Genomic DNA, 24,349 nt, shown 5'->3' with positions numbered 1-24,349 from the left:
GGCCAGCCGGTTTACAAGACGGAGGCCCCGTGGCACTGCGCTGCTCTGGGATGAAAGGCGCTGAAGCTGCAGCCGAAGGGCAGCTACGCTGCAGGGGAGGGGCTGCGAGGGCTTCGGTGCGGGGTTCCTCATCTTCTTTTGGGGCTGTGCAGAGAAGAGCTCGTCCAGTAGCTGCTGGTTGGACAGTGGGGCCTTGCGTTTCTGACCCTGTGCATGGCTCCTCGAGGTGCTCGCACTTGTCTCTCTGGGGCCTTCAGCAGAGGCCAACTTGGTCCGTTGGTCGTGGTGCTCCAGGTGTTTTTTTGCTTTCTCCTCATACCTGCAGAGTTCAACCAAGTCTTTTAGAGTTACAACAGTAGTGACAACCCCCTTTGAAATCTATTGACATTACAGCATGCACTGATTTGGAGATTTGTAGAACAAAAACATGCCCAAGCGCCTAGGTTAAAACTTAGTTAAATTAAAAGAGGCACTGGTTTACTCATCACATGGAATAATACTAAATATGCGAAAAACTGTTGTAAAATCACTTCTGTGGTACTGAAGGGAGCCCTCCAAACTTTGAGAGAAGTTCCCACAACTATATTTTAGGTTTAGGGTTTGTGCAACACTCCGTTGATGGATTATCACTTTAATGTCTATTTTATGTATGGTATTTCTTTAGGGATTACCCTTCCCAATTAACAACAAGTCCATGTCGAAATTGTCCACAGTCCTGCTTGGCTAAAAATAAGGAAGCTAACATAGTTAACGTTAACAGAGGTTCCCTTAAGTTACATCATGATACGTTCAAGTTACTGTATATTCAGTTAAAATAAGTATTGGGCGAAGGTAAATATAAAGTTATCATGATGTGTTCTAATGTAATCTTGTAAAATATAGTTTTTGGCAAGAAACTTGAATAAATCCAGTTGTTTTCACAGCAATATAAAACAGACATTAAAAGAGTGAATTATGAACTGTTTATCTTCCTAACACTAGCTCTAAGCAGCTTAAAATACATAGTTAAAAGGATAACATTTAGAATCTTTGACGTTTAACACTGAAATTATTTTTCAGGACAGTTCCCGAAACGGTGGTGAAGAAAGTTGGTCTGGAGCCTTGTATACCGGCTGCTATAACAAAACAACAAAAAACTATCTGTATCGGCCAATATGGCTCAGCAAGGATCGGTATGTGAGGCAAAAAAAAGGGCCATCTCTATATTCGTTTCAACAGGATTTAAATGACTACATTTCTTATTCGTAGTTAAGATTTGCTTCACACTAAAATGTGCCATTTAAAAAGCTGTTGAATACAGTAAAGTAATACGTAACCTTCTAAGTCTAAGTCCACCAAACACCTAAATGCCTTCCTCACTAAATAAGTCATACAGACCTCTCACACATCTGGCAAATCTGGCTTTATTTACAATGTTGTGCCTGTTGATAACATTCTTGCATATTTCATTTTTTTCTGTGTAGCAAAGCTGCTAAGCCTCCATCTGTTGTTCACTTAGAACATATAACAGTACCTTTTAAAATAAGACTTTAGATACAAAGTACCACCTTGTTCCCACTGTACATGCAAAGACCATGTTGAGAGATAGAGATATATATATATATATATATATATATATATATATATATATATATATATATATATATATATATATATATATATATAAACCTAGAATATATATCAAGATGTTCTCAACAGGGAGCTTTCCTCAGCAAAGCAGTTTGCTAACTCATGTTTCCATAGATCTTCATATGTTAAGCATTAGGGCTTACACTTCAGCACCCCATTATTCAAAGAACCTGTTTGGTGAACTTGTGCAAATGTAATTCCTAGAAGTGGTGTGCCACTTAACGGTGGCGGTGAAAGGAGCCAAGTCCTTGCCACATCTTATTTCATGTTTAAGACAGCAGTACGTCAAGGCAGGATCCTAAACAGATGTCTTTTTCCATCCACTCTTCCATACCTTATATAAGGCCCCCCGACTACTGCTGATGCACATTTTCCAACTTTGCAATTACTTTAAATTGGTATGCAGTAATCTAACGTGATTGGGTTGAAGAGCCTTCAGTGCTGTATAATGGTGTTATTCCATGATGCCACTCAGTGCTCAGTGGATAAAGATCAGTCGGTAGCACAGTGTGTACTTCTTTTACAGACGGGACCATCCTACAAGTTACTAATGACAAGATTCACCTCTCTTCCTATTACTTTATTGGTTTCGATACAATCAATGGATTGAAAACTTAACCATGGCCTGTGCACTGTGCTGTGCTCTCTGACCTGTTAATACCACTATTTTGAACACTTAGATCTCAGACTTGAATCAGAAGCAAATGCACATCTTGAAGCTGGAGAATGACACATTATTCTAGCAAAAATTCAATTAAACAATTCAAATTCAATTTAAATAACTCCATCACTGTCTCACCTTCATTAATGTAAATCCTTTGACTCTGAAGGAGCAAGAGTCAAACACAAACACTCATCACCTTCGTCTGTTCTGTGCCAAATCCCTTGTGACTAGCTATGTGTCACTCCTCATACCATTTGTGGCGTGTAGGTGAGATTTTAAATACAAAATGGACCTGGAAACAGGACATTTAGGTATTACATTTCTGTTGTGGTTTCTAATTAGTAGTCAGGAAATATCATGTATGAAGGGAATAATTAGTTTGTATCATAGTGTCTCTATGAGTGCCTGTTCAGGTACTATTGTAAGTGTATGGAATAAAGACACTTTCACTGGGTTTAATATTCTTGATACTTTGGAAATAGTCATTTACCTAAACCCCTATCAGACCCAGTTGTCTGGAAATTAGAAACACAGCTCGTATCAACAAAATTTCCAGACTGGGTTTTTACACATGCAAATGACAGGTCAGACTTTCCCCCCTCGCTCTGCCTTGCAAATAACAAGAAATGGAAACAACTGCTTGGAAAGGTGAAGGTCTGGAAACTCACTTCTTACGGTCTTCCTCCCTCAGATTTTTCCACCTCTCGTGAACGGTGACGCTGATATCCTGCAGGCTGGCTGTAGGTTTCTCCCTGAGGACGTCTACTCTGGCCTCCTTCTCAAACAGGGCTGCGGGAGTCAGCGGTGCCCTCATGGCGCGGTTGCGGATCAGGTCGAAGGCCGTCAGAGCAACCCGCTTCTCCGTTATGGCGTTGAACATCTTTTTGTTTGAGCTGCTCTGACTCTTGATATCATCGGAGTCTGAAGAATTGTTCTTTGGGGGTTGATGGATCTTGACGGGCTGCAGGGGTTCTCGTGATACGGGGTCGGTCAAAGCCGTCCCCCGGCTCCAGTCTTCAGCCGATATCTGGTCTTTGCTCGCTGCTTTGTCCTCGAGTCTCTCAGGGGTTTTGCTTGCTGAGACTGTTTCTGCTGTTTGAGTGCAGCTCTGGGCTGTTTCATCATCATAGAGAGAAAGGTTTGACTCAAGCCCAGCTGGGATCTGGTTGACGATCCAGTCTTCTGCTACTGAGGATGAGGAGCTGCCGTTTGAGGTCTGGCGGTCAACTGAAGCATCAGCGCTTGACAGAGCTGCGTCACCATGCTTAGGTGCATCGTTGAGGAAGTTCCTGTGGTGCTTGGTGAGACTCTCATCCCTCTCTACACTTTGTTCATTATCCGGTTGTGAAGTGTCAGTCTGCGAAGGACTACACGGTGAGGGGGATGCGTCATGGCCGAGCTGATTCTCAGCTGCGGGGTCACCAGTGGGCCGATAGCCATAGAGAGACACCAGAAATACCTCCACTGCGGTCAGCACAGCCTCCTACATTTCAGACGGTCAAAAAAAACATTGACGGTACACATATTTATTTTCCAATCACATCTGGTAGGTTAAGGTTTTGGTTTATTCGCCCAATGAAGAGCAAGGCTGCATCATAGGCATGGGACAATATGAACATTTCCTGTCCCCATGATCCTGGACAAAATAATTGGGATTCATGATCAAAATATTCTTAAAACTCTTAAAACATACTGGAATCCCTTTATCATACATTTAGTTTGGAAACAAATATGTGTTATTGCATAACAGATGGGACACCTCTTAAATAAGGTCATCATAAATCATAAGGTCCTCCGTATGAATGAAACATTATTTAACAGCAACATTCTGCGAGTCTGTTCTTTCTTACATGATCATTTTGGTATTTTTGGAATCAGGCTCTATTTTTCACTTCTCTATCATGACAGCGAGGAAGACAGCTTTTCCAAGTCACACATGTGAGGATATTTATTTTATCGCGATCCGCAATTAAATCCACTATCATCCCATCCCTCCTGGATCAAAACTGAAATGACGTCTTCATGTCATAGCTACCTTGTCGTGAAGAAGAACCTGGGTCTTGTCAGGTGTCAGATTGACGTCGACTGAGTTTTGTGGAACCGTAATTTTAAGCATGACGGTGGGATAGCGGTTTCGGGCCAGGTCATCTGGATACTGAGCGGTGTAGTGTTGACGCAACAACTGACGATCCATCACACAATCCAAGCAGGATCAAGTTGTCAGGGAAACATGAAATAAAAGTATGGTGTTAGATACAAAAAAAAAATTCAATGTATGAATTTTGTTGTACTGTGTTGTACCAAAATGAATGTACCTTCATTATATCTTTTTGGATGACCGGCCGGTTGTTGATAAATATGAATGTTTTGTCGGGATTAGATGAACTTGTAGAACAGTAATCCGCTCCAGGCTTTGGAAAAAAGCCATCTAAAACAATCTGAATAAAAACAAAACAATGAGAATATTAATGACCAAGCACAAAGTAGGTGCCATACATCAAGTTGCCAGAGAGGAACATATGACACTACATTACATAATGGTTGTAATAAAGGGCTGAATTTGAGAGGGCCGTTTCTGAAATTAAACAGTCATGCTTTTGCCAACATTTTCAAATGGACATGCTCAGCAGCTGGCTGGCGCAGGGGCGTGACATTGTAACTACTAGTTTTGAAACCTGGACATTACATAAACTTTACCATCATTACATTCTCACTTAGGAGGGCACGGTTGATCCATTCCGCTGACAGCACAGCTGCACAGCTGGGAAGGAAGCCATTAACTCTGGATGTGCGCAAGCAAAGAGGCACTCAGCAGCGGTCATTGCATACCGTACATACACGGTCATGGCATAAAAAGTACAAGTAGAGAAGCTACAATCCCTAAGAAGTTCCCTACACTCATCCTATCAACTCCCTCACATTTTTGTTGTCTAAATATCAAACTTCTTTTTATAGTACAAAGGCAGTGGGGCGCCCGAGTTTCTTGGTTCCTCTCAAGTTTATCAACTTGCAGGCATGTCGTACATGATCACCTTTCACCTAGAATCATGCCAGAGCCGCTTCTCATGAGCTTATATTGATGGCCCGACTGAACAATTGCACTTAAAACTCCATCATGAATGTAAGCTAGTAAGAAATTATGGAAAGCTATTAATGTTCTACAGATTGCATAGCTATGCTTTTTGCCACATGGCCTAGGGCTCATTATTAGCAGCAACGCCAATGAAGTTAATAAATAAACTGCCGTTTCAGGTCGGGGCACATGTGCTTCTCTCTATTTCTGCTCATTAGGGTCACTTTATGAGAGCACAAATGGCACCTCTGGCCCCAAAGGACCACGGCTACGTGTAGTCATGCTGCCAAAAACGAGTGTCACATTTTGTTCTGCAGAAGAACTGCTCTTAAGAATCTCCCGGAGCGAGGCCCCGGTGAAATTGTCAACCTGGTTCCCTTGATCACTAAGCTTTGGTGTTGGGGACAAAGAGGACAAAAGTTCTCTTTCATTGCTACAGGGAGTAAGAGGAAAAGGTGAAAGGTTGTTCTCATAACTGGGCACAGAGGTGCAGCAGCAAAATAACAACAACAAAGAGGAAAATGAGAGCAACAGGGTGAAAAGGGCTGCTCCATATCTGTCAGAGTAGATTAGTTGGCAGCCTGGCAGCAGGTACGAGCCACATGACACCTACCGTGACCAAGCAGAAAGTTACCGCTCGAAAATAATTCAATTACTATCAGGGCAACAAAGCTTAGCTAACAAAAATTGCTCAGTCTTTATCATGAAAGAAGTCAAGAGAAAAGGGCAAGGGAACAATTGGCCAGCCACCAACTGACCACATTTGCTGGCTTCAGACCAGGCGTTCATGATGAGGTTATTAGCTCACGGCAAATTGTAACGTGCATGCTCTCATTTGCTCTGCAAAAAGTATCCATCTTAACCAGGCATTTAATGTCAAGATTGACAGATAGAATAACACCTTTCTAAACCACGTTCAAGAAATGAGACATTTTGTCATAATTATTTATTACCAATCCGAATGAACTTATTTCAACTTGAGGCACTTGTTGACAATTAGCTTTTTTTAAGGGGGCAAGTGTGTGTGTCTTATGAAGATGAACTACAATAATAGCCCCACAATGAAGGGCAAAGGGGCATGGGAGACACAGTATGAGAGCAAAGAGTGCAAGTGTACTCGAGGTGCGAGGGGTAGCATACGCTCTGTGCCAGCTCAGCCGTGTTATGTGCCCGTGACACTCATCCATCAGAGTGTAATGCACTCCATGTAGTCTTTTCACATTCACGACATCCTTTGTTACAATGTTCAAAGGTGACTTTGTCCAGCTGAGCGACGATCCACGTGACAGTCAGACAGGGTTAAAGGAACACTTCATCCCCAAAATGATCATTTGTATATCAATTACTCACGTTGTGGTACCTTGTAACCTTTGTTTTTGTGAACCGAAAATGGAGAAAATTCTTGATGAATTCTCGCTAAAACCGTCCTGATTAAAACACCTCCGTATAAACAGTTCTTGGACGTTACAGCGTTTATGATGAAGTGTTTTAAAGCGTAATGTTTTAGTGAAAATGCACGACTGGATAAATGAGACTTGGGTTATACTGCACAAAGGGATGTGTTGCTGTAGTTAAACACGGCACCCATTTACTTCAATTATTCAAGAATTTTCTGTTTTTTTTTTATTCTTTGTTCAAAAACATTCTTTTGTATTTCTTTGAATATATCAAACTGACTTAATTTAAATGTGAAATTATTTTTTACTAATGCACATACATGACTTTCTGCCTGCAATGTTATAAAAACCAAAATAAAACTAACAAACTTTATTTGCTCTCTCATCTCTGCGTATCTCCCTTTACTGACCTCTGGTTGCTCTTGGTGATGGTGACAAGGGAGCAGGTTGGCAACAACGTTGGCCCCCAGTGTAGCGAGGAGGGCACTTCTGTGATCGGCCACCTTGGCCTTCTGCCAAACCACCACCTGCAACAATATGACACCAGTCAACGTCTATGAGTCCACATCACAGGGAATCACACTGCATAAACACGTGTCAAGATAGTAACTGGGCCACGAAGCAGGCAGCAGACATATCTGGAGTTCATACATTTAGTTTGGGTCAAGAGATTCAGCAGCGGACAAATACCAGCATGAACAGAGCTTAGCCATATCAGTCCATGTCAAAATGAAGAGCAGGAAACATTACAAATCGTTTTTTTGAAATCAACATAACATGTAAACTGTCTTTATTTCATATCAACAACAACTTTTTGCACCATTTAAACTTCAAGATCCCCAAGATGCTACATGCAACAAATAATTACAGATATATTGGAGTGAAAGCAGTCGAGTTGACACAATACAATAATAACACTGGCTCAAAAACATTTCCTTTATGCTTTGATTTTGTTCAGCGATCGTTTAGACAAAATGATGGTTGGTTATACGTTTATCTCATCACGTCACGACTGATGGCAAAACTGCTGAAAACTAAAAAAGGTGAGGAGATCTATTTTAAATAACTCCTCAAAACACACGTTTATAAAGCTGCTAATGCTTTTGCATTTGTTTCTTTTGCTTTTTATGTGTCATTGCCCCTGCAGCTCTTGCTTTGCTACCCGATGCTTCCCCCAGGTCTTTCATTGCTTTGCTGTTTTACGCATGTTCAGCACTTTGTAACTCTGTTTGTGAAAAGTGCTTTATAAAATAAAGTTAGAATTAAATCATTATTATTTTCCAGAATCTTACAGAATATGTTGACAGCCACGTGGGCTTGTAGTTTGTGTCTTCCAGTGAATATATTTCCCGGGTGTTGATTTCTAAAAGCATGCACTGTTGCAGGGCATGTCTCGGCTATTAAATACGCAATTTGGCACATGTAAACGGATCACTCCTGTATACAGCTCTTGAAGAAGCTGTGAAACACGACACAGGCCGAATAGCAGAGTTGGAGATAAAGGATAGGGGCAACTGGGTGCTGATTGTACAAAATGGGTTCACTACCTTCTTCTGCGTCTCACCACCTCGAAACTGATTTCTATGAAAGTTATACGGTGCTCGTGTGGCCCCTCCGTGACCCACACCACCTTTACACTTCTGTGTACAAACCTGGCTGCAGCCTGAAACTGAATCTGGGGTTAAGTTTGCAGCTGTGTTCAGCAACTTACTCAGGCGTCATAATCAGAGTTAACAGTCAGCCATATTTGTGTTTGGAGCACCTGACAGTTACGCTTAGCGGCGGTGGGAAAGGGCATAAGGGATGGAAAAGTCTAATTGCTAAATAATTCCACTGCTGATTAATCTAATGTTATATAATGGAACAAATAAAAAAAAAACTGCCTTTTTAAAAATTGCTTACACCAAAAGTCTGCAACCCTGTGCACCCCAGGGGACAGGTGACAAAGCTGACAATGTAAAACACAATGTAAAGATACATGCTAAAAAACTCAAATGAAATTGCTGATAATTAATGATGATGTTTAAATCGAGGATAAATGCGGTCAATAAAACTGGACATTGTGGAATATGATGCATTGCTTTGGTACGTGTGTTGGTTATCGTCTACCTCACCCAACAATCAAGAACTTATTTGACTGTTTTCATTTGCTAATGGACATTAACAAACACTCCTCAAGAGCAACACGTTTTGGCAATTTACACATTACTTTGCGTCACAGAGTCACTTTTTTTATGATGCAAGGAAGATTTGTGACTATTCTTTGTGGAGTCAGAGGTTGGAATGATGTACAGGCACGACTGCAGACTTGTTAACAGCGATGACTTGGCCTCAAGTCAAACATTGTATTTGTTAAAGACAATATATTGGAGAGATTATTCTCTATCTATCTATCTATCTATCTATCTATCTATCTATCTATCTATCTATATATATATATATATATATATATATATATATATATATATATATATATATATCTCTATCTCTATATAGATATAGAGATATGTATATATATATAGATTATAGATATAGATTAATTGATAATGAAAATAATCGTTAGTTGCAGCCCTAATTAACATACTTTAACAAAGTGTCCTTAATAAATACAAGTGCACAAACGACAAGTTGATCGATTTTGATAATAAATGAAGAATTTAAGTCATTTATAAAGTACAAATGCCAAACTTTTGCTAGTTCCATCTTCTCCTTTTTTATATAATTGTTTAATATCATTGTTTATTTTAATATGTTTGGGTTTTGGATTATGGGTTGTACAAAACAAGCTATTCAGAGATGTCTGATTCGGCTCTGGGAAATTGTAATATGGATTTTCTATGGACTGAATAGACTGAACGATTAAAATAAACAATGTCAACAGATTGGATTACTCAGTAAAGAGCCCCCCCGACTTATAATGGATCCTTAAATGCTGCAGGTATATTCTGTTTCTGTTCAGACTCGCTAACCTGCACAGAAGCCTCTTTCTATGATGTTAGTCACTGTATCCACGCTTGGCTCGATAAGAGCTTTAGTCTGTGTGTTTTTAAAGTGCCAGTACAAGCCAATAAATATTTTCCATCACGCATAACAATTTCATAGCTCACAGACTTGCATTAGCACCGACAACAAAACAACAGGAGGCTGGAGACAATTACAGTCTTCAAGAAGGTGTTTGACTAATAATTTGGCTGACAAGCTCCTGAATATTCTTTTGTAACTTTCTGTTTAAGGGCTTTTACACGTTTGCCACAAACACCCTCTACTGCCAAAGGAAGCCATGCACACCGAAAAGCTGAGAAGACAATTGACATTTTTTGCATTATTTCAAATGATCAAATGAGTGAAATTCAAACAGTGAAACTCTGTAGGACAGGATGGGATTATCTAGACTTTTTGAATTCCCCCCTCCTTCCATTTCTGTAGTTGTTATTACTGTTTGTAAGTATAAATATCATGTATTAGTAGTAGTAGTAGCAACAGTACCATCTAGATGTTGAGGGCCAATGAACTTCTTGGAATCAAGCGTACCTTTTGTCCCACTAAGATGAAATCTTACATGGGTGAGCGTTACACATTGTCAACGTTGTCAATTAACGCCATCCATACGACACTTTACTGTAAATACATATTAACAAAAAGTGAGGGCGATTTTGAGGCAGTGATGGTGGGACAGTCATTTGAAGACTAATGAGGACACCTAGTGGTTGCTGTGTGTAGATGAAGACACACAGTATGAGCAGGGATTGAAGTCACTTGTCAGGACAGACTTCATTACCATTAAAACATCCATGTGTTCTTTTTCCCCATTGGCTCAGTATCATTCACTTTACTGCAGACTTCAAAAGGTGACTAATACAAGTTTGTTATTTCATCCTACATAAAGAACGGCAGATATGCTTTTGTCAGCTTGAATATTGTATGTGGATTCCAAAAGGTGAAACGTTGTCGCACTGCAACGTCCATAGAAACTTCTCACCCCTCTGCATAATCCACTACTGCTGTCCATCTCTACGCTCAGATCAAAGACCCAGCCAGCAGCGCAGCTCTGGAAGGACTCTTGAAACACACTAATTGTGCAGATTGATAGGTAAGTCATGATTTATGGGTTTGAAACATATCAAAAGAAATGTTTTGATGTTTTTTTCCACAGGAAAAACTCCAAGCTGATCAAAAGTGCCTTTATCAATGATGTACCAAACTACAAACCTTTAACAGCCACCTTTCAAACCTACAGGAGATTAGTGTTTGATATTCAACTTTAGGTTGCATATATCTTAGAAGACACATTTTTTGACTGCTTGGTAAATAAAAAATAAAATATGTTTTATAGTAATTTTACCTTTGCCTACATTCAAAAATGTTATCAGTCACTATTGTTGTTTGTATATATTATGCATATGCATGTATTTGTATGCTGCTGACTAAAAGCTGCCAGTTACATTTGACATTAACTTAGAATAGTCACCAGTGAAAGTCATCAGAGTACTTTTTCTTTACTAATTGTTATCTAAAAAAAGGAAGGAGGAGCTACAGACCTTATTGTGAATGAGTGTAAGCCTTAAGTTGGGTTTTATAATGGCGTAGGCCATTAGCAGGTCTTGCACTTTCTTCAGTTCCTCCTTACACTTCTTGGTAGACGAATAGTACTGCCGTCTCACTGGAAGATTTTTAAAAAGCTTCAGTACACTCACAGTTGTACCTGTAAAACACAAAGAGCAGAGGTGTGCGACAGCTTTTGACATAATATGTATCTTTCCTGCAACAAGGCTAAAGGACTCAGGTAGACTAGCTCTAACTGGACACTGGTCAAGGGGTGTGTTGTTTTGTGTACAATGTATTTTTGAAATTGGGAAGTCTCTGAAGAAAAGAAAGGCAGCATCAATGTGTTTAACTTGAACTTATTATTCTTGAAGTTACTGAGAATTGAGAAATATTAAAAACTTTTTAGTAAGAAGTGTTTCTTTGTGCAGCTGAGCATGAATACATGTTACCTTTTGTCTCAGCCTTTGTGTGTTTACAGTCTCTCAATCAGTTGATATAACTTTTTCAAATAGAAAAGCTCCATAATCTTATGCACACTTTACTCTGCTGTCATGCCATCATTTGCCACACTGCCTTTATTAGCGCACAGCAGGCTGGAGTTGATCCTGAAATTAGCGCCCCGATGTAATGCATATAGAATCCATTCTGAATTGATTAGTGACACCAAGAATCGAAATTGAATCAAATTGTGAGATACCTAAAGATTTACACCCCTAGTGCCTTACCTTGACCTACGTGAGACGGCTTCTGTGAAACAATCTCCCCTGTGAAGCTAAGCGTGTACTGGGTGCTGATGTCATCCTCCTCTGTCTTCGTGATGACAGCCACCTAAAAAGGAAAGAGTACAACAAAACATCAGGTTGCCAACCATCCCAGTTTATATTCTGTAAAAAACTGGATTTATTTTTCAATCCTGATATATACTGATAAATCAAAGAGTTTATATTATATGTGAAATATTATAAATGCACGCATGAGTGAGAATTGTTTTCTTTTTCATGAACTTTGTTATCAGTTCTGAGCATGTATACAACTTATAGTTCAATGTGTATAACTTCAGATAATTCGCCTTCTTTTGATCCGACTGTAATTAATAACTTCAGATGTTAAATACTTGTCACCTCGGCCACGGCACAGATGGAGCCCAGTGCCTCTCCTCTGAAGCCGTATGTCTCCAGTCGCTCCAGGTCCTCGTGGCTACAGATCTTTGAAGTGAAATGTGTCACGGCCATCACAGGAGTATCTGCAGCTTTGATTCCATGGCCATTGTCACGCACTTCTATCCGATCCAAACCGTAGTTTTCCTGCAATGTGAAATTCAACAATACTGTAGACTGCATGTGCAACGGGAGGGGAAATTTAAATCAGTACTGTGAGTCGTGAAGATTTCAAAGCACACTTTTACCTGCAGGATAAGTAAAGCTACTCTCCATTAATATCTATAAATACGCAAATAAACACCAGTTGACAAGGGTGGTTATACCTACCAAAAAGCAAATCTGAAAAGTTAAGGTCTACTTCTGCAGTATCAAAGAAGCACAGCTCTCAAAGTCTGAGGGATAACTTGTTACACTCAGATCAGTTCCAAGAAATAACTTAATATAGTTAACACTGTACCAATTTAACGTCAAGGCTTGAAGCCCCAGCATCCAGGGAGTTTTCTATCAATTCTTTCACCACGTTCCACACAGAGGTGATGACCTGGCAGCTGGACAGCAGCCGCACAGTATCTGGAGGCAGCTGCTTCATGATTTCAGGCACCTGTGGTAGAAAAGTCTGGTTTTAGTTTGGTACCTCTGAGTGTTATAGGGGTCAAAACAACTGCATTGACATAGGGGTGGAGCGAACTTTGAAAAATGTTTTAAGATTTTCAATGTAGAAATTATACCATAAAATGATAGGAAAATACATTCAAACACAGATGTCTCCTGTTTAGGGTTACACACATAGATTGATAAGTACCATAGATAAGAATAGGCCAGTAAACACAACACATGGTAGTTATTCTTAATGTTTTCAGATGGGTCCAAAAGTGTCTCTGAGCCCGAAATCCAACTGGTCTTACTTAAACTCCAAAGAAATGTTAAACGAGTTTTATTCATTTTAATTAAAATACAGGCATTGGGCATGAGTGCAAGCCTGTAATGTCGACAACAATCACAGATATAACAATGCCAGGAAACATACTGTAGCCTAAAAACATTATGTGTGGCAAACTAATGCGTCTCATTGTCCATTTACATTAATTAGCAAGTTTGATCTTGATTGAAACAGATATTTAATTCTGGATTTCTCCTGAAGTATTGTAGTATTTTACAAATAAGTGCTTCCAGTTACCATGATCTCTCAAATGCCAGGTCACTGACACATGAAAACCAGGTGACTTAAAGAAATGTATTCCATTACAGATAATTGATTACCCATTTCCAATTGCAATTAGTACTGGTAATATTGGATTAACGCAGGTCACAGTATACACACCATGACGCCACAATGTCACCTGATAGGATTTACGTTACTTTAGCTAAATGTACGTTACCTGTGAGCGGCAGACAGAACAAATGGCAGTTTACTCAAGTTATCTTCTTTCAGCTAAGACATAATTTAGTCAATTCAATTTTAAAAGAGAAACGTCATGTCACGCTGAACATCTTAATAAAATAGTTGAAATGCGTTTTACAGTAACGTTAGGTTAACTTTACAAAGTCAATGTTAGCTAACTTAACTACTCTACAATTCATTTTACTTTGCTTAGACTCATTAACTTACAATTTTAAAAAATATATTTTGTGCAAACTTCCGTGGCGAGTTTACAAACTCATACGTTTATTATTAACGTTAATAAATAGCCAGATAATGTGGTTAAATACGGACTTACTGACGAGTACTTTTGACTGAAATTTCCATAAACAACAGGCACGAGCTACACGGCGGAAACGACCTGATTCCCGCCCCCTTCACTCCATGTTGATTGGTTAGAAGTGACACGAGGGCGGGTTTAGTAAACCCTGGGCGAACTGTACCCTGATTTAAAACTAACAGGTACACACTTTTGTGTTAGCTTTTTGGTAGGATTGGCATACCAAAACCAAACACAATCAACCCCCTCTAACTAACGCTAATTCAAACACATGTAATTTAAACCTTAACAGAACTACCAGGTTCGTACAACTGGTTGGGGGCGGGACACAGCCTGACAAGTCCGCTCCGGGCCTCTGTACCACCCATCTACTTCCGCTCTTCGCTGTCTGCGACGTGCTGTCTGCGCTCGTGAACTGCACACATCAACAAGGAGATAAACCATTTCTCTCCATAGCAGTTTGTTTCTATAAATACCTTCACTGCTCTCTACTACCTGTAAGTTTGCAACGATGGCTGTGTGGGTGTTCGATGTTACACTTTTAACCACATAACGTGTCCTACTGTTTCTTATTTATGTAGTAACGTTGAACAACTTGTTTTTAGAATAGGTGGTTGGTCCGGGCTATGTACTGGAAACGAGAGAAGTCAAGGGACGTCTCATGTTTACACGTCTACTTGACAAGGCAAGACAGACATTAAAGTATAGATAACATCAGTTTACACTAAGTCACTAAGAAGTGTAATCATTTTGTTTCGCTAAAGGTATTTTAACAGTCGTGCAGTGCGACTAAAAGTCATCAGCGAATAGACTACATCAGTGACAATTGTTTAGTGCCAAAGTACGTATTATTTGTATGCTACTTTAGTCAAATCTTGTCTAATTATTCATTCCAGTTGTCTATCATTCCTATCGTGACAGATGCATGCTTTCTACAAGTAATCGGTCTTGTCATCAGTTATGTTATCAGATCTGTAGATGTATCTATTACTTAATGTATTAACTTTAAATCTCTGAGCACCATTATCACAAATGTAGCAGATAGCTTCATGTCATACCAGGGTAATTGAGGAGTCATTTGACTGAATGTTGTGTAATATTAGACTTAAATAATAATATATATATAGTCAATTCATTCACAGTGGTGTATACATATTTTTAAAACTCTTACCAGATTCAAAATGTAAAAAATCACAATGTAATCTGGCTGGTAAAATAATGACACTGACTGCTGAATGTTGGCATGCACCGGGCCTTTTTGGAAATTAAATCATAGCCTTTAATAACTTTTTACTTATGCTCTGTGCATTATCTTTAATCCAGTCTGGTAGCTGAACGGATGCCAGAGGGTAAAGTTCAATAAGATTGCAATGTGTTATTTGTGTTACCACATTTAGTCTTGCACAGTGCAAGTGTGTATAGAGAGTGCATAGTGCTACAATGTCATTGAGGTAGCAAAATGTACTTCTTCAAATTAAGGTACACCATGTAGAACATTGTGAATGATGCCCTTCTACTGTCCGCTGCAGGTAGTGTGTATTATTTAGTATATTTGACATTCAGAGCTCCATAAGTGTTACAGGATTGTGGGATTCAGAGCTTGTATAACGGTTATAGTATGTCAAAATCTGATTAATGGATATTGCCACAACCATTGATCTAACATTTTAAACTCTTGAAGTACTTGCAAAAGGCCATGTTTTTTTTAGCACAGTAGCAAAGAACATCGGAAAAAATAGTAAAGTTTAATCTCCAAATGTATTTGAGTAAAAACATTGTTGACCCCATTGATGAGCAAGTCAGCCAATTCTGAAAGTTTACTCCTTATTAACATTATGGGGGACCTTTTTGCAATAGGTTATGGGGAAGGACATAAAAATACAAATGTGGCCAATAAGTATTGATTTTTGAATATATATATATATATATATATATATATATATACATATATACATACATACATACATATTTTCTGTTTGCAGACCAGAATGAATGTGGGTGTGGCACACAGTGAGGTGAACCCAAATACCCGGGTCATGAACAGTCGAGGGATCTGGCTGACCTATGCACTTGGTGTTGGAATACTTCACATTGTGCTCTTGAGCATTCCCTTCTTCAGTGTGCAAGTGGTGTGGACTCTAACGAATGTCATACACAACTTTGTAAGTCACATTCTCTCACTGTCACTACTGCTCACCACGCCAAATCAACAAACTAGGCTTTTCAGATGATTGTCAAGTCGCTCTCCAAAACAATTAATATTTTTTGTAGGGTGTTTTAGATAACATTCTGAATACGAGTCAGTTGTAGTCTCACAAGCCAAATGAATCTTGCATGCATGCTTAGCCAAACAGCCTGGTGTCTGTTACCTTCTGCCTGTGCTTGTGCGTGTTGTTGAGATATGCTCTATTTTGGGGAGGCTGTCCTTGTGACCTATTATGATAATTTCTCCACTCCACATAAGGTCTGTAGACAAAACTGACCTTTCTTTGTTTCATGGCTGGCCGCAAATAAAGAAACAAAGTCCATATGTGTGTGAGATCATCACGTAGTGCAAGCTCGAAGCAGTTTACAAGGATTGTTTGTTAGCAGCCAATACGGGAGGCTATTAACAGTAACAGCTAAGGTCAACTATAGCCTATTGTTTTCCACACAATACAACTGCAGTGTGCTGATTAGGCCTTGGCCGTATGTCAGCAATTTAGTTGTATTTTGCCCTCTGTAATGCAGGTTTTCCATTTAAAGCTGTATTCTTGCATTTTGAAATGGAGGCATGTAATTGAAAATAAGTGTCATTCCTGAGTCAGCTAATTTAGCAATAAATCTGCATCATCCTATCCTCTTTGTTTTAATTCTCTTGACTGAACAAGTCTAAGATAAATGGTCTAACTGCTCTTTTACATTTAATTTCCAAAAATGTTCAAGTTATAATGAAGAACACAAGATGAACACAGAAAGGACATCAGTCTGCTATGGTCTTGTTCTTTACAGACCGCAAGCACTGCACTACAAACTGTGTTCTTGTCTCTACAGGGAATGTATGTCTTTATGCATGCAGTGAAAGGCACACCTTTTGAGACCCCTGACCAAGGAAAAGCCAGACTTCTAACACATTGGGAACAGCTTGACTACGGCGTGCAGTTCACTTCATCTAGAAAGTTCTTCACCATCTCTCCAATCATTCTGTATGTATTAGATATCGTATGATTCTGTCTTTATACTGATCTAGACGTAAAGGAAACATTTGATAGTTTTACCAAATCCTGGGTCATTCCCACTGACTCCCAAATAAAAGAAAGAATTTCATCATCACCTCTAAAAATGTTAATCATGACAACAGCATTAAATGTATAATATGTAACATTTCTGCATCAAAATGTCTAAAAACCACTAGATTTATGTTATATAAGTAGTTGACTTGTGTACTTACATTCTCCCAAATGTTTCCAACAATTTTCAAACATCAGAGAATAAAGCTGAGCAAACGTCAGTGGCAGCCCGGCTCGCAGTCGCCTTTCTCATGCCAAACAGCATCGGAGAAACACTGATTTTTAATGTGAAGCTGCTTTATTTAGTGTTTGTAGTTTGTTTTGGAGGAGACCACTGCAGACAATTCTGCTCCCGGTAAAAACCTCCTGAACGATGAACAATGAACAAATCCTAAATCGGGAGAAGCTGATTGCAATGACGGCAAAGGTGGTGAAGACACCATGATCCAACACCACTTAATGACGTCACCAAACTGTCTGTTGGTATCGTTTTCATTGAGACCCCTTGCGGCAGAAAATTACATATTGTGCATTTAAATGTTGTGGAACAGTCTTAGGAATCTTATACAGACAATTGTTCTGCACACTTTAGTTTTGTCTTACTACATATTTCTTGTATCAGGAGGGATCTCATGGTTTAATTTTTATTTACCCATCTGTTTTGCTCCACAGATACTTCCTGGCAAGTTTCTACACAAAGTATGATACAACACACTTTGTCATAAACACTGCCTCGCTTTTGAGCGTCCTGATCCCCAAGCTGCCACAACTACACGGAGTGAGAATTTTCGGCATCAACAAGTATTAAGTTATTGTAAATGCTGTGCTTCATAGCAACAGAAGTTAATTCCTGTGTAGTCTGTATCTCCGATGTGTGTACTAAGTTGTATAGTTTGTGTAAGCGTCACTTAGCTATATCAGGTTTAAGATTAAATGTTTTAAAAGAAAAGCAGGAGTAGGTTTGTAGATGACAGGATGCCATATGCATTACTAACTTATGTGATATTTAATGATGTATTTCTGGCCTGCATAGACCTGGGCTGGCCCAGGCATCAGTGAGGCTTTTGGTTGAGTTTGTGTTTTAGTTTTTGCCCTTAATTCACATGGCAACACAAATTGTGAGTACGAGTCTGTTTCTAGCCACAAAGAAGTCCCAAATGTATTTTTCAAAGATGTTTACTTCCTAAGGGTTAGGAGCAAGTGGCCTGTCGTTTTATTGGTACTCTCATTTTGTAATGGGTGTCAAACTTTTCATGCTGAGTGAAGAATGGAATCATACTCTTTATTTGCACAGTTTCCTTGGTATGTGAATCATTTGTCGTTTGTAACTCAATCAGAACAGGGCAGGTTGTTTTTCACTGTACAGGTGTTTTTGTGAATGTTATGTCCTGTATGTTTAAGAAAAGGTTCTGTGTAGAAATGAGAGAAATTATTGTTGCCTGGTTAAGTGTTTACTGAGGAAGGTCTTCAGCATCTGTGATCCACTTACCTTCATGTAGCTGCTCTCTTTAGATTATGACCTTTTGCTATTATCAAGGCAGCTAGTCCTGCTTTGTTTGGCCATAGCCCATAGCTCTTGGTATATCTTGTTCTTAATCTTATTAAAATGTTTGTGCCCTCAAGAGTTTCACATCTCATGGTTGATCATTGCATGGTTCCCAATGTTTATGGGATATCAGGACATTGGGATACTTTCCATAAGGGAAAAATGGGTTAATTTGAGGATTTTCTCAGATTATCAGGGAATTTTACACATGGTTTACATTAAAACTGAATACAGAACATAGTCACAACCCACCTTTGATGTGAGCATAATAAACTGGACGATCAGTAGAACGCATGAGTTTTGCATGAGAAGTAACATGGGCAGCCTCAGGTTTATCAGGAAAGACCTGACGGCAGTAAAATAGATATAATGGAGTATTACAACAAAGTGTAGGAATAATTATTACAGGAAAAAAATTGTTTGAAAACAAATGCTTTGCAAGTTGCTGGATACTTTTAGATTCACATTAAAAAAAAAACAAGACAAAGTTAAGTCAACTGCAGGGACACACCACCTGCATTTCCAGCCTTCTCAATACAAGGGACAGAAAAAAGGCCGTTTTGTTTATTTTAACTGAAAGAAATGCTTCCTCAACCAGCCCTATACACGAAGACTCAACCAGCCCTATACACGAAGACTCAACCAGCCCTATACACGAAGACCAAACAAAACTACGGCTCTCCACTAAATCAGAAAGGCAGCACCATGGTGGGAATCTTCTTATTGGTTTTCATCTACACATGCTCTCAATACAACAATGACCAAAAGATTAAAAACTTTATTTAAAATAAATGCTTATGTAAAACAATGGTTTATTCCTGTGGTTACACCTGTGACAGCTCTCGGCCCACGAATGAAACTTATTCATTAATTATCTACTTTCCTGTAAACTTCCTCTTTGGTTGCCCAGACCCTTAAGATCCTCACACTGCTTGGCCAACACTCCTTTGTAAACCTCAAAATGATGGTTCAAATCTTTCTGGGAGTGGATTCTATATTTGGTCCCTAGGGCCCCGTCAGCAGAGGCAGTTCCATAGAAGACACGCCCGATCCGGGAGTGTACCAGCGCCATGGCACACATGACACAAGGTTCTCGGGTCACATAGAGGTTGTACCCGGTGCATATGTACGGCTGAGAGCTCGCCTCTGCACCAGGACCGTTTTGAAAGGTGTCTGAGCTTGGTGAAGTAAATCGGCAAGCGGGGTATCTGTCAACAGGATAACATCCCCCGCCCTGGCTCCGTGCCACAAGGTCAATGCAGACCATGACTGCATGATGAAGGGGATGGTCGCCTCTGCAGTCATGGCCCACTGCAAGGATTCTCTCTGTTGCTGGGTCGACCACCACAGCCCCCACCGGCTCCATTCCCAACTCAATCGCTGCTTTGGCAACAGTCAAAGCAGACGTCATGTACATGTGCATCCTGGCTTTCTGAGACGGACTGAAGAGCTCTCCTCTCAGGGCGACGGTCACCTGTTTGTCCTCATGAAAGGAGGTGGGCCAGTGTTTGCTCACCAGCTCAAACTGGGGTCGGGTCAAGGGGGGGCGTGCAGGGACCTTAACCAAAAAAGGCTCACCTAACGCGTCACGTCTCACTCCCTCTGAGGGTAGTAGAGACTCAATGGTTACCACCTTCATGTCTGGCGCATCGCAGACGAGGCACACAAGGACTTCCAGAGGATGAGGCTTCTCCTTCACCGCCCGCACCCTCTTGATGTGCTGAAGGCCGTTCATCGGGTAGAGGCTGCTCAGTTCGCGGAGAAGTCGAGAGGTCTCTTTCTTGTTGACAATGGGTGCAGCAAACGCCTCCGTCAGCTCGACGTCTTGTGACTCCTCATCTGACAGTACAGGATAAGCAACCCAGGAGTCCAAGTCACACTCGGAGCCCTTCCAGCGTTTCGTCTGTGGCTCCATTGTTTTGTTGTTCTCCTGTGAAATATGATTTCACACCAAAGTGAAACAGAGTCAGTGCATTTTCAGGACAGAGCACACGATGACAAAGCCTTTCAGTTGTGCTGGACCGAAACTAATCCCGGTCTATACAATACAACAGCTTTAACCCGAACGGCATTTGCATTATCAGAAACATTGTTTTTCTCTCTGATACCTTCACGGTGAATGAAGAATCAAAAAATGGAAAATTCAAATATCAAAACAAACTCTCACACAACTTGTGCAGTACAATCCAGTCGTGTGCTCACTACTTCACAAACATGCATTTTCACTCCAATCTTACCATTTAATACACTTTAGATTCACATGGACGAGTAGCACAGCAGCGCAAAGCGTGAGACTCGAGTGGCGGAAAGTGTTTTAAACCGTATGGCATGTGAGAAAAAATGTTTTCTTCAAGAATTCAAGGTAACATGGGGTGAGAAATGAATATACAAATGATCATTTTGTGGGTGAAGTGTTCCTTTAACAGGGATCAGCTGGCAGGTTGTCTCCCAACAGTCCAGGCAGTTTCTTACTCAACACATAACCAGGCTAACATCAAAGATAACAGTGAACTTGTATTACATCCTATACAGCGGTTCATTTAAGTAAAATGCAACATGACGAATTACATTTGCATGCTTAGTTAAAGTAAAGTGGATGTATAGTAGAACCCAACCGATGAGTCTAAAACTGATATATACAATTGAGGGTTTAAAAACATATCTTATAATGTATTGGCGATTATTCATGTTTTGATTAATAACACTTATATTTGATTATTTAGGATTTGTGACCAACTCAGAAGGACATTTTAGAGTTGAAAAATAAAATAGTTGTTGCTCTCTGATGGACAAACTATGTAATGATGTCAGTGGAGTTTCTGAATTAGCTCAAACATGTCTGTCATTTCTGTACTGCAATTACATGTTACTTACGTGCCAACTACTGGTTTCTGCCATAATTTAATCGACTGGACTCGTATTTGTAGCCTGTTAAAAGGTTCAATCTGTAATTCTGAGCCACCTGCTCCAAAGAAATAGGGGCAGTATTTGACCTCTAAACTGGGTCCATACAATCTTTAATGTTTATGTTTTAGTGGTAGTAGTTTGGCATATTCATTGTATTCTTCATATTGTGTATTGCATGTACTCCTGTGTAATGCCTGTCAGTCAGTCAGCAGGGCAAGAATACCAAAATTCAACCAAACTGCTGAAACTGAGAAAAGAAACACTGCTATTTTATAATCTTCACGTGGGGATGATCCATCCGTGTTTACTGGGGCACTAACTGTTAACCGGAGCTGTAATTACGTTACTTTGATTATTGGACTAAATCCAAAAAAAAAGGGACAGAAATTTAAAAACGACCCAATCACACCCTTTTCCCAGGGCTGCTGACAGATATACACTCAGAGAAACATGCCTGCACTGAGCAGCTGTGAGGACGAAGCGCGGTGGTGCGGGTGGTTGTCATTTCCACTTTGAATGTAATCTAATAAACAAACTATAAAACAGACACAGAACATGGCTGTAATATTTACAAGAGAGTCAGGCAGCTGTACTTCTCCCTCTGTACTGAGGGCAGACTGGCGCTACAGTGACTCACCATCACCTCTAGAGGAACAAGTGGTATTACAGACTGGACGGAGCGGCGCTAGCTGTTAGCATGCTAACTTCAGTAGATATCTCTGCAACACAACACAGAGACGTCTTCGATATAATGTCAAAAGTTAGCTCTTCACACTCTGCTGATGTTAGTTCATTGTTTTAATGTGTTAAATTTAAATTATGCATATCTTACACATTGAACCTTTACATAAATCCATAAAGTAAACAATGTATACACAAAGCAGAACAAATAATGTTATATCCATTTTATGCATGTAGTGCTGACAGGAGAAGCTTATGAATCAACAAAAACTGATCCCAGTTCAACAACTTAATCATTCACCAACTGAAAATACCAAATTTAAAAAAGCATCATTCTTTTCCTGTAAATATTTGCTACACAGCACCGTAACAAACTATCAAATCAACATGCAGTCTTTCTTCATTTCCTCCCCAGTATAAGCTTTGTCTTCATAACTTTTGGCACGTGTCGTATGGTCAGCGACACTCGGGTGCCTCGGGTCAGTGTCTCTCCCGGCAGGGCCCCGGCAGCAGACTGGTTTACCACCTTGTCCGTCAGAGTGTCCTGGCCGCAGGCCCGGATGCCATGGAGGAGACGCTGGTACATGTCATCCTGCAGGATCAGAAGACTGCGCGGCTTCACTAGCAGAGAGAAGAGGAAGCGGTTCTCCTCTGTCTGCGGTGCATCGCCCTCCTGGCTGCTGACAGGCGTGTAGAAGTCGAGGAGGGTGTGAGAGCCCAGGCTAATGGTGGTTACCGTAGGGTGGTACAGAGGGCCGTCTTCATGAGGCATAATTCCTTCCTCTTGTTTGTACTCGTTCACCAACACATGATTGGCTGTTTTCCCACTGAATGCACCTAGAGCGGAGATTTTCTCACAGTACTTCTGGAGCCAGTCAGGAATCTTTTCTGCCAACATGCTTTTGGGATGTGGTAATCCTCCCCAGTTCTGAAGCCTTCTGCCTGACAGCTGTGTCCATTTAGTTTTGGGAGAGTTATACACCTGCTGTTGAAGGTAGGACTCCTCATCTTCCGATATGAAATCTGGGATGTAATACACTGTTGGTGGAGCATCATTTACGACAAACTGCTTCAATTCCTCCAAAATACAAGCTGGGTGTTCCATGCCTCCTTTAGAAAAGTCAACATGAAATGCTTGTTAAAACCCAAATAAAAAAAATGCTAACGCTAGCTAACCTCCCTGGTGGTGATTGTATCATACATTACACGTTCACTGACATATATGAGCCGGTACTGGTTTGTTCTTCTGCGGATAAAAAGCCAGTCTTCTTTCCAAACAATATACTACTTTGTTAGCGAGTTATTGTACGGTTTCGTATCAGAAGTTCGGTATTTCTGGTAGCTATGAAGGCAGCACAGCACACTTCATGGAAAAAGGCTCATTTCAAATTCTGAAACAGCGCCATGTTTGTAACACGCATCACAGCGCTGCTACATACACAAACCTAAACATTTACATTTTACATTTTGAGTGACATCAAATCAACTTTACCTCTTTCGACATCAAAATGTTGATGAAAATACCGTTTGTCCAGGAATCCCAGTGTCAGCCGCTCGACTCCATGCTTACATCCTTGTGCAGCTGACTAAAAGGTCCCCTAAAAGAAATCATCTCATTTTTGGACCCCATGCTTTATTTTTTCGAAATATTGGCTATTTAGAAGTATACGTTTCACAGGTGTATTTTGACATGTTTGCCCACATTTCTTTTAGTTTCTAAAGGTCTGTAATTAATCAAAGGTCACAAACTTGCTGGTGTACGGAATTATTTACATGTG

The 24,349-nt window shown here is 40.1% G+C and overlaps 4 protein-coding genes across 11 annotated transcripts in view; 1 reads left to right on the top strand and 3 right to left on the bottom strand.

Moving 5' to 3' along the window:
- The window catches only part of pms1 (PMS1 homolog 1, mismatch repair system component), a 26,853-nt gene extending 2,713 nt beyond the window's left edge, over nt 1–24,140 (bottom strand). The window contains exons 1-10 of one of the 7 annotated variants that reach the window (XM_029459770.1): nt 24,064–24,140; nt 12,926–13,069; nt 12,430–12,612; nt 12,034–12,136; nt 11,302–11,465; nt 7,174–7,290; nt 4,609–4,731; nt 4,329–4,475; nt 2,962–3,776; nt 1–319 (exon numbers count right to left, since the gene is read on the bottom strand). The exon at nt 1–319 is cut by the window's left edge and continues 149 nt beyond it. In XM_029459770.1, the coding sequence (XP_029315630.1) occupies nt 1–319; nt 2,962–3,776; nt 4,329–4,475; nt 4,609–4,731; nt 7,174–7,290; nt 11,302–11,465; nt 12,034–12,136; nt 12,430–12,612; nt 12,926–13,069; nt 24,064–24,075 (2,127 nt within the window). In that variant the 5' untranslated portion in view covers nt 24,076–24,140. Of the gene's footprint in view, nt 320–2,961; nt 3,777–4,328; nt 4,476–4,608; nt 4,732–7,173; nt 7,291–11,301; nt 11,466–12,033; nt 12,137–12,429; nt 12,613–12,925; nt 13,070–13,847; nt 13,997–14,077; nt 14,376–14,477; nt 14,578–19,235; nt 19,450–24,063 lie in introns of those variants that run through there. The other 6 variants (XM_029459768.1, XM_029459769.1, XM_029459774.1 and 3 more) reach the window with 6 other exon arrangements.
- On the top strand, nt 14,524–19,061 carry ormdl1 (ORMDL sphingolipid biosynthesis regulator 1). 2 transcript variants are annotated; one of them, XM_029459779.1, is made up of 4 exons: nt 14,524–14,665; nt 16,151–16,330; nt 17,202–17,353; nt 18,110–19,061. In XM_029459779.1, the coding sequence occupies exons 2-4, from the start codon at nt 16,157–16,159 to the stop codon at nt 18,243–18,245; spliced, it is 462 nt and encodes a 153-aa protein (XP_029315639.1). In that variant the 5' UTR covers nt 14,524–14,665; nt 16,151–16,156; the 3' UTR covers nt 18,246–19,061. The 2 variants fall into 2 exon arrangements, with proteins under 2 accessions (XP_029315639.1, XP_029315638.1); XM_029459778.1 differs by lacking the exon at nt 14,524–14,665 and adding an exon at nt 14,815–14,853.
- Nucleotides 19,499–24,168, bottom strand: adat3 (adenosine deaminase tRNA specific 3). Its single transcript, XM_029459776.1, has 2 exons — nt 24,064–24,168; nt 19,499–20,913 (listed from the first exon to the last, which is right to left on the bottom strand). Exons 1-2 carry the CDS (start codon nt 24,073–24,075, stop codon nt 19,855–19,857), a joined length of 1,071 nt encoding a protein of 356 aa, XP_029315636.1. The 5' UTR covers nt 24,076–24,168; the 3' UTR covers nt 19,499–19,854.
- alkbh6 (alkB homolog 6) lies at nt 22,781–24,181 on the bottom strand. Its single transcript, XM_029459777.1, has 2 exons — nt 24,064–24,181; nt 22,781–23,681 (listed from the first exon to the last, which is right to left on the bottom strand). The coding sequence occupies exon 2, from the start codon at nt 23,674–23,676 to the stop codon at nt 22,972–22,974; it is 705 nt and encodes a 234-aa protein (XP_029315637.1). The 5' UTR covers nt 23,677–23,681; nt 24,064–24,181; the 3' UTR covers nt 22,781–22,971.
- Between the last annotated feature and the right edge of the window lie 168 nt (nt 24,182–24,349).

Source organism: Cottoperca gobio, chromosome 21 (assembly GCF_900634415.1).
Source record: "Cottoperca gobio chromosome 21, fCotGob3.1, whole genome shotgun sequence".
Lineage (NCBI taxonomy): Eukaryota > Metazoa > Chordata > Actinopteri > Perciformes > Bovichtidae > Cottoperca > Cottoperca gobio.
This window is presented reverse-complemented; position numbering and strand designations above follow the sequence as displayed.

What these genes read in the sequence shown, in the direction of transcription:
- alkbh6 (XM_029459777.1), bottom strand. Translation starts at nt 23,676, where the DNA reads ATGGAACACCCAGCTTGTATTTTGGAGGAATTGAAGCAGTTTGTCGTA.
- ormdl1 (XM_029459778.1), top strand. Translation starts at nt 14,830, where the DNA reads ATGTTTACACGTCTACTTGACAAG. An exon ending in TTACACGTCTACTTGACAAG is followed by an intron (nt 14,854 to 16,150) that starts GCAAGACAGACA and finishes TTCTGTTTGCAG; the next exon opens with ACCAGAATGAATGTGGGTGT. An exon ending in CGAATGTCATACACAACTTT is followed by an intron (nt 16,331 to 17,201) that starts GTAAGTCACATT and finishes TTGTCTCTACAG; the next exon opens with GGAATGTATGTCTTTATGCA.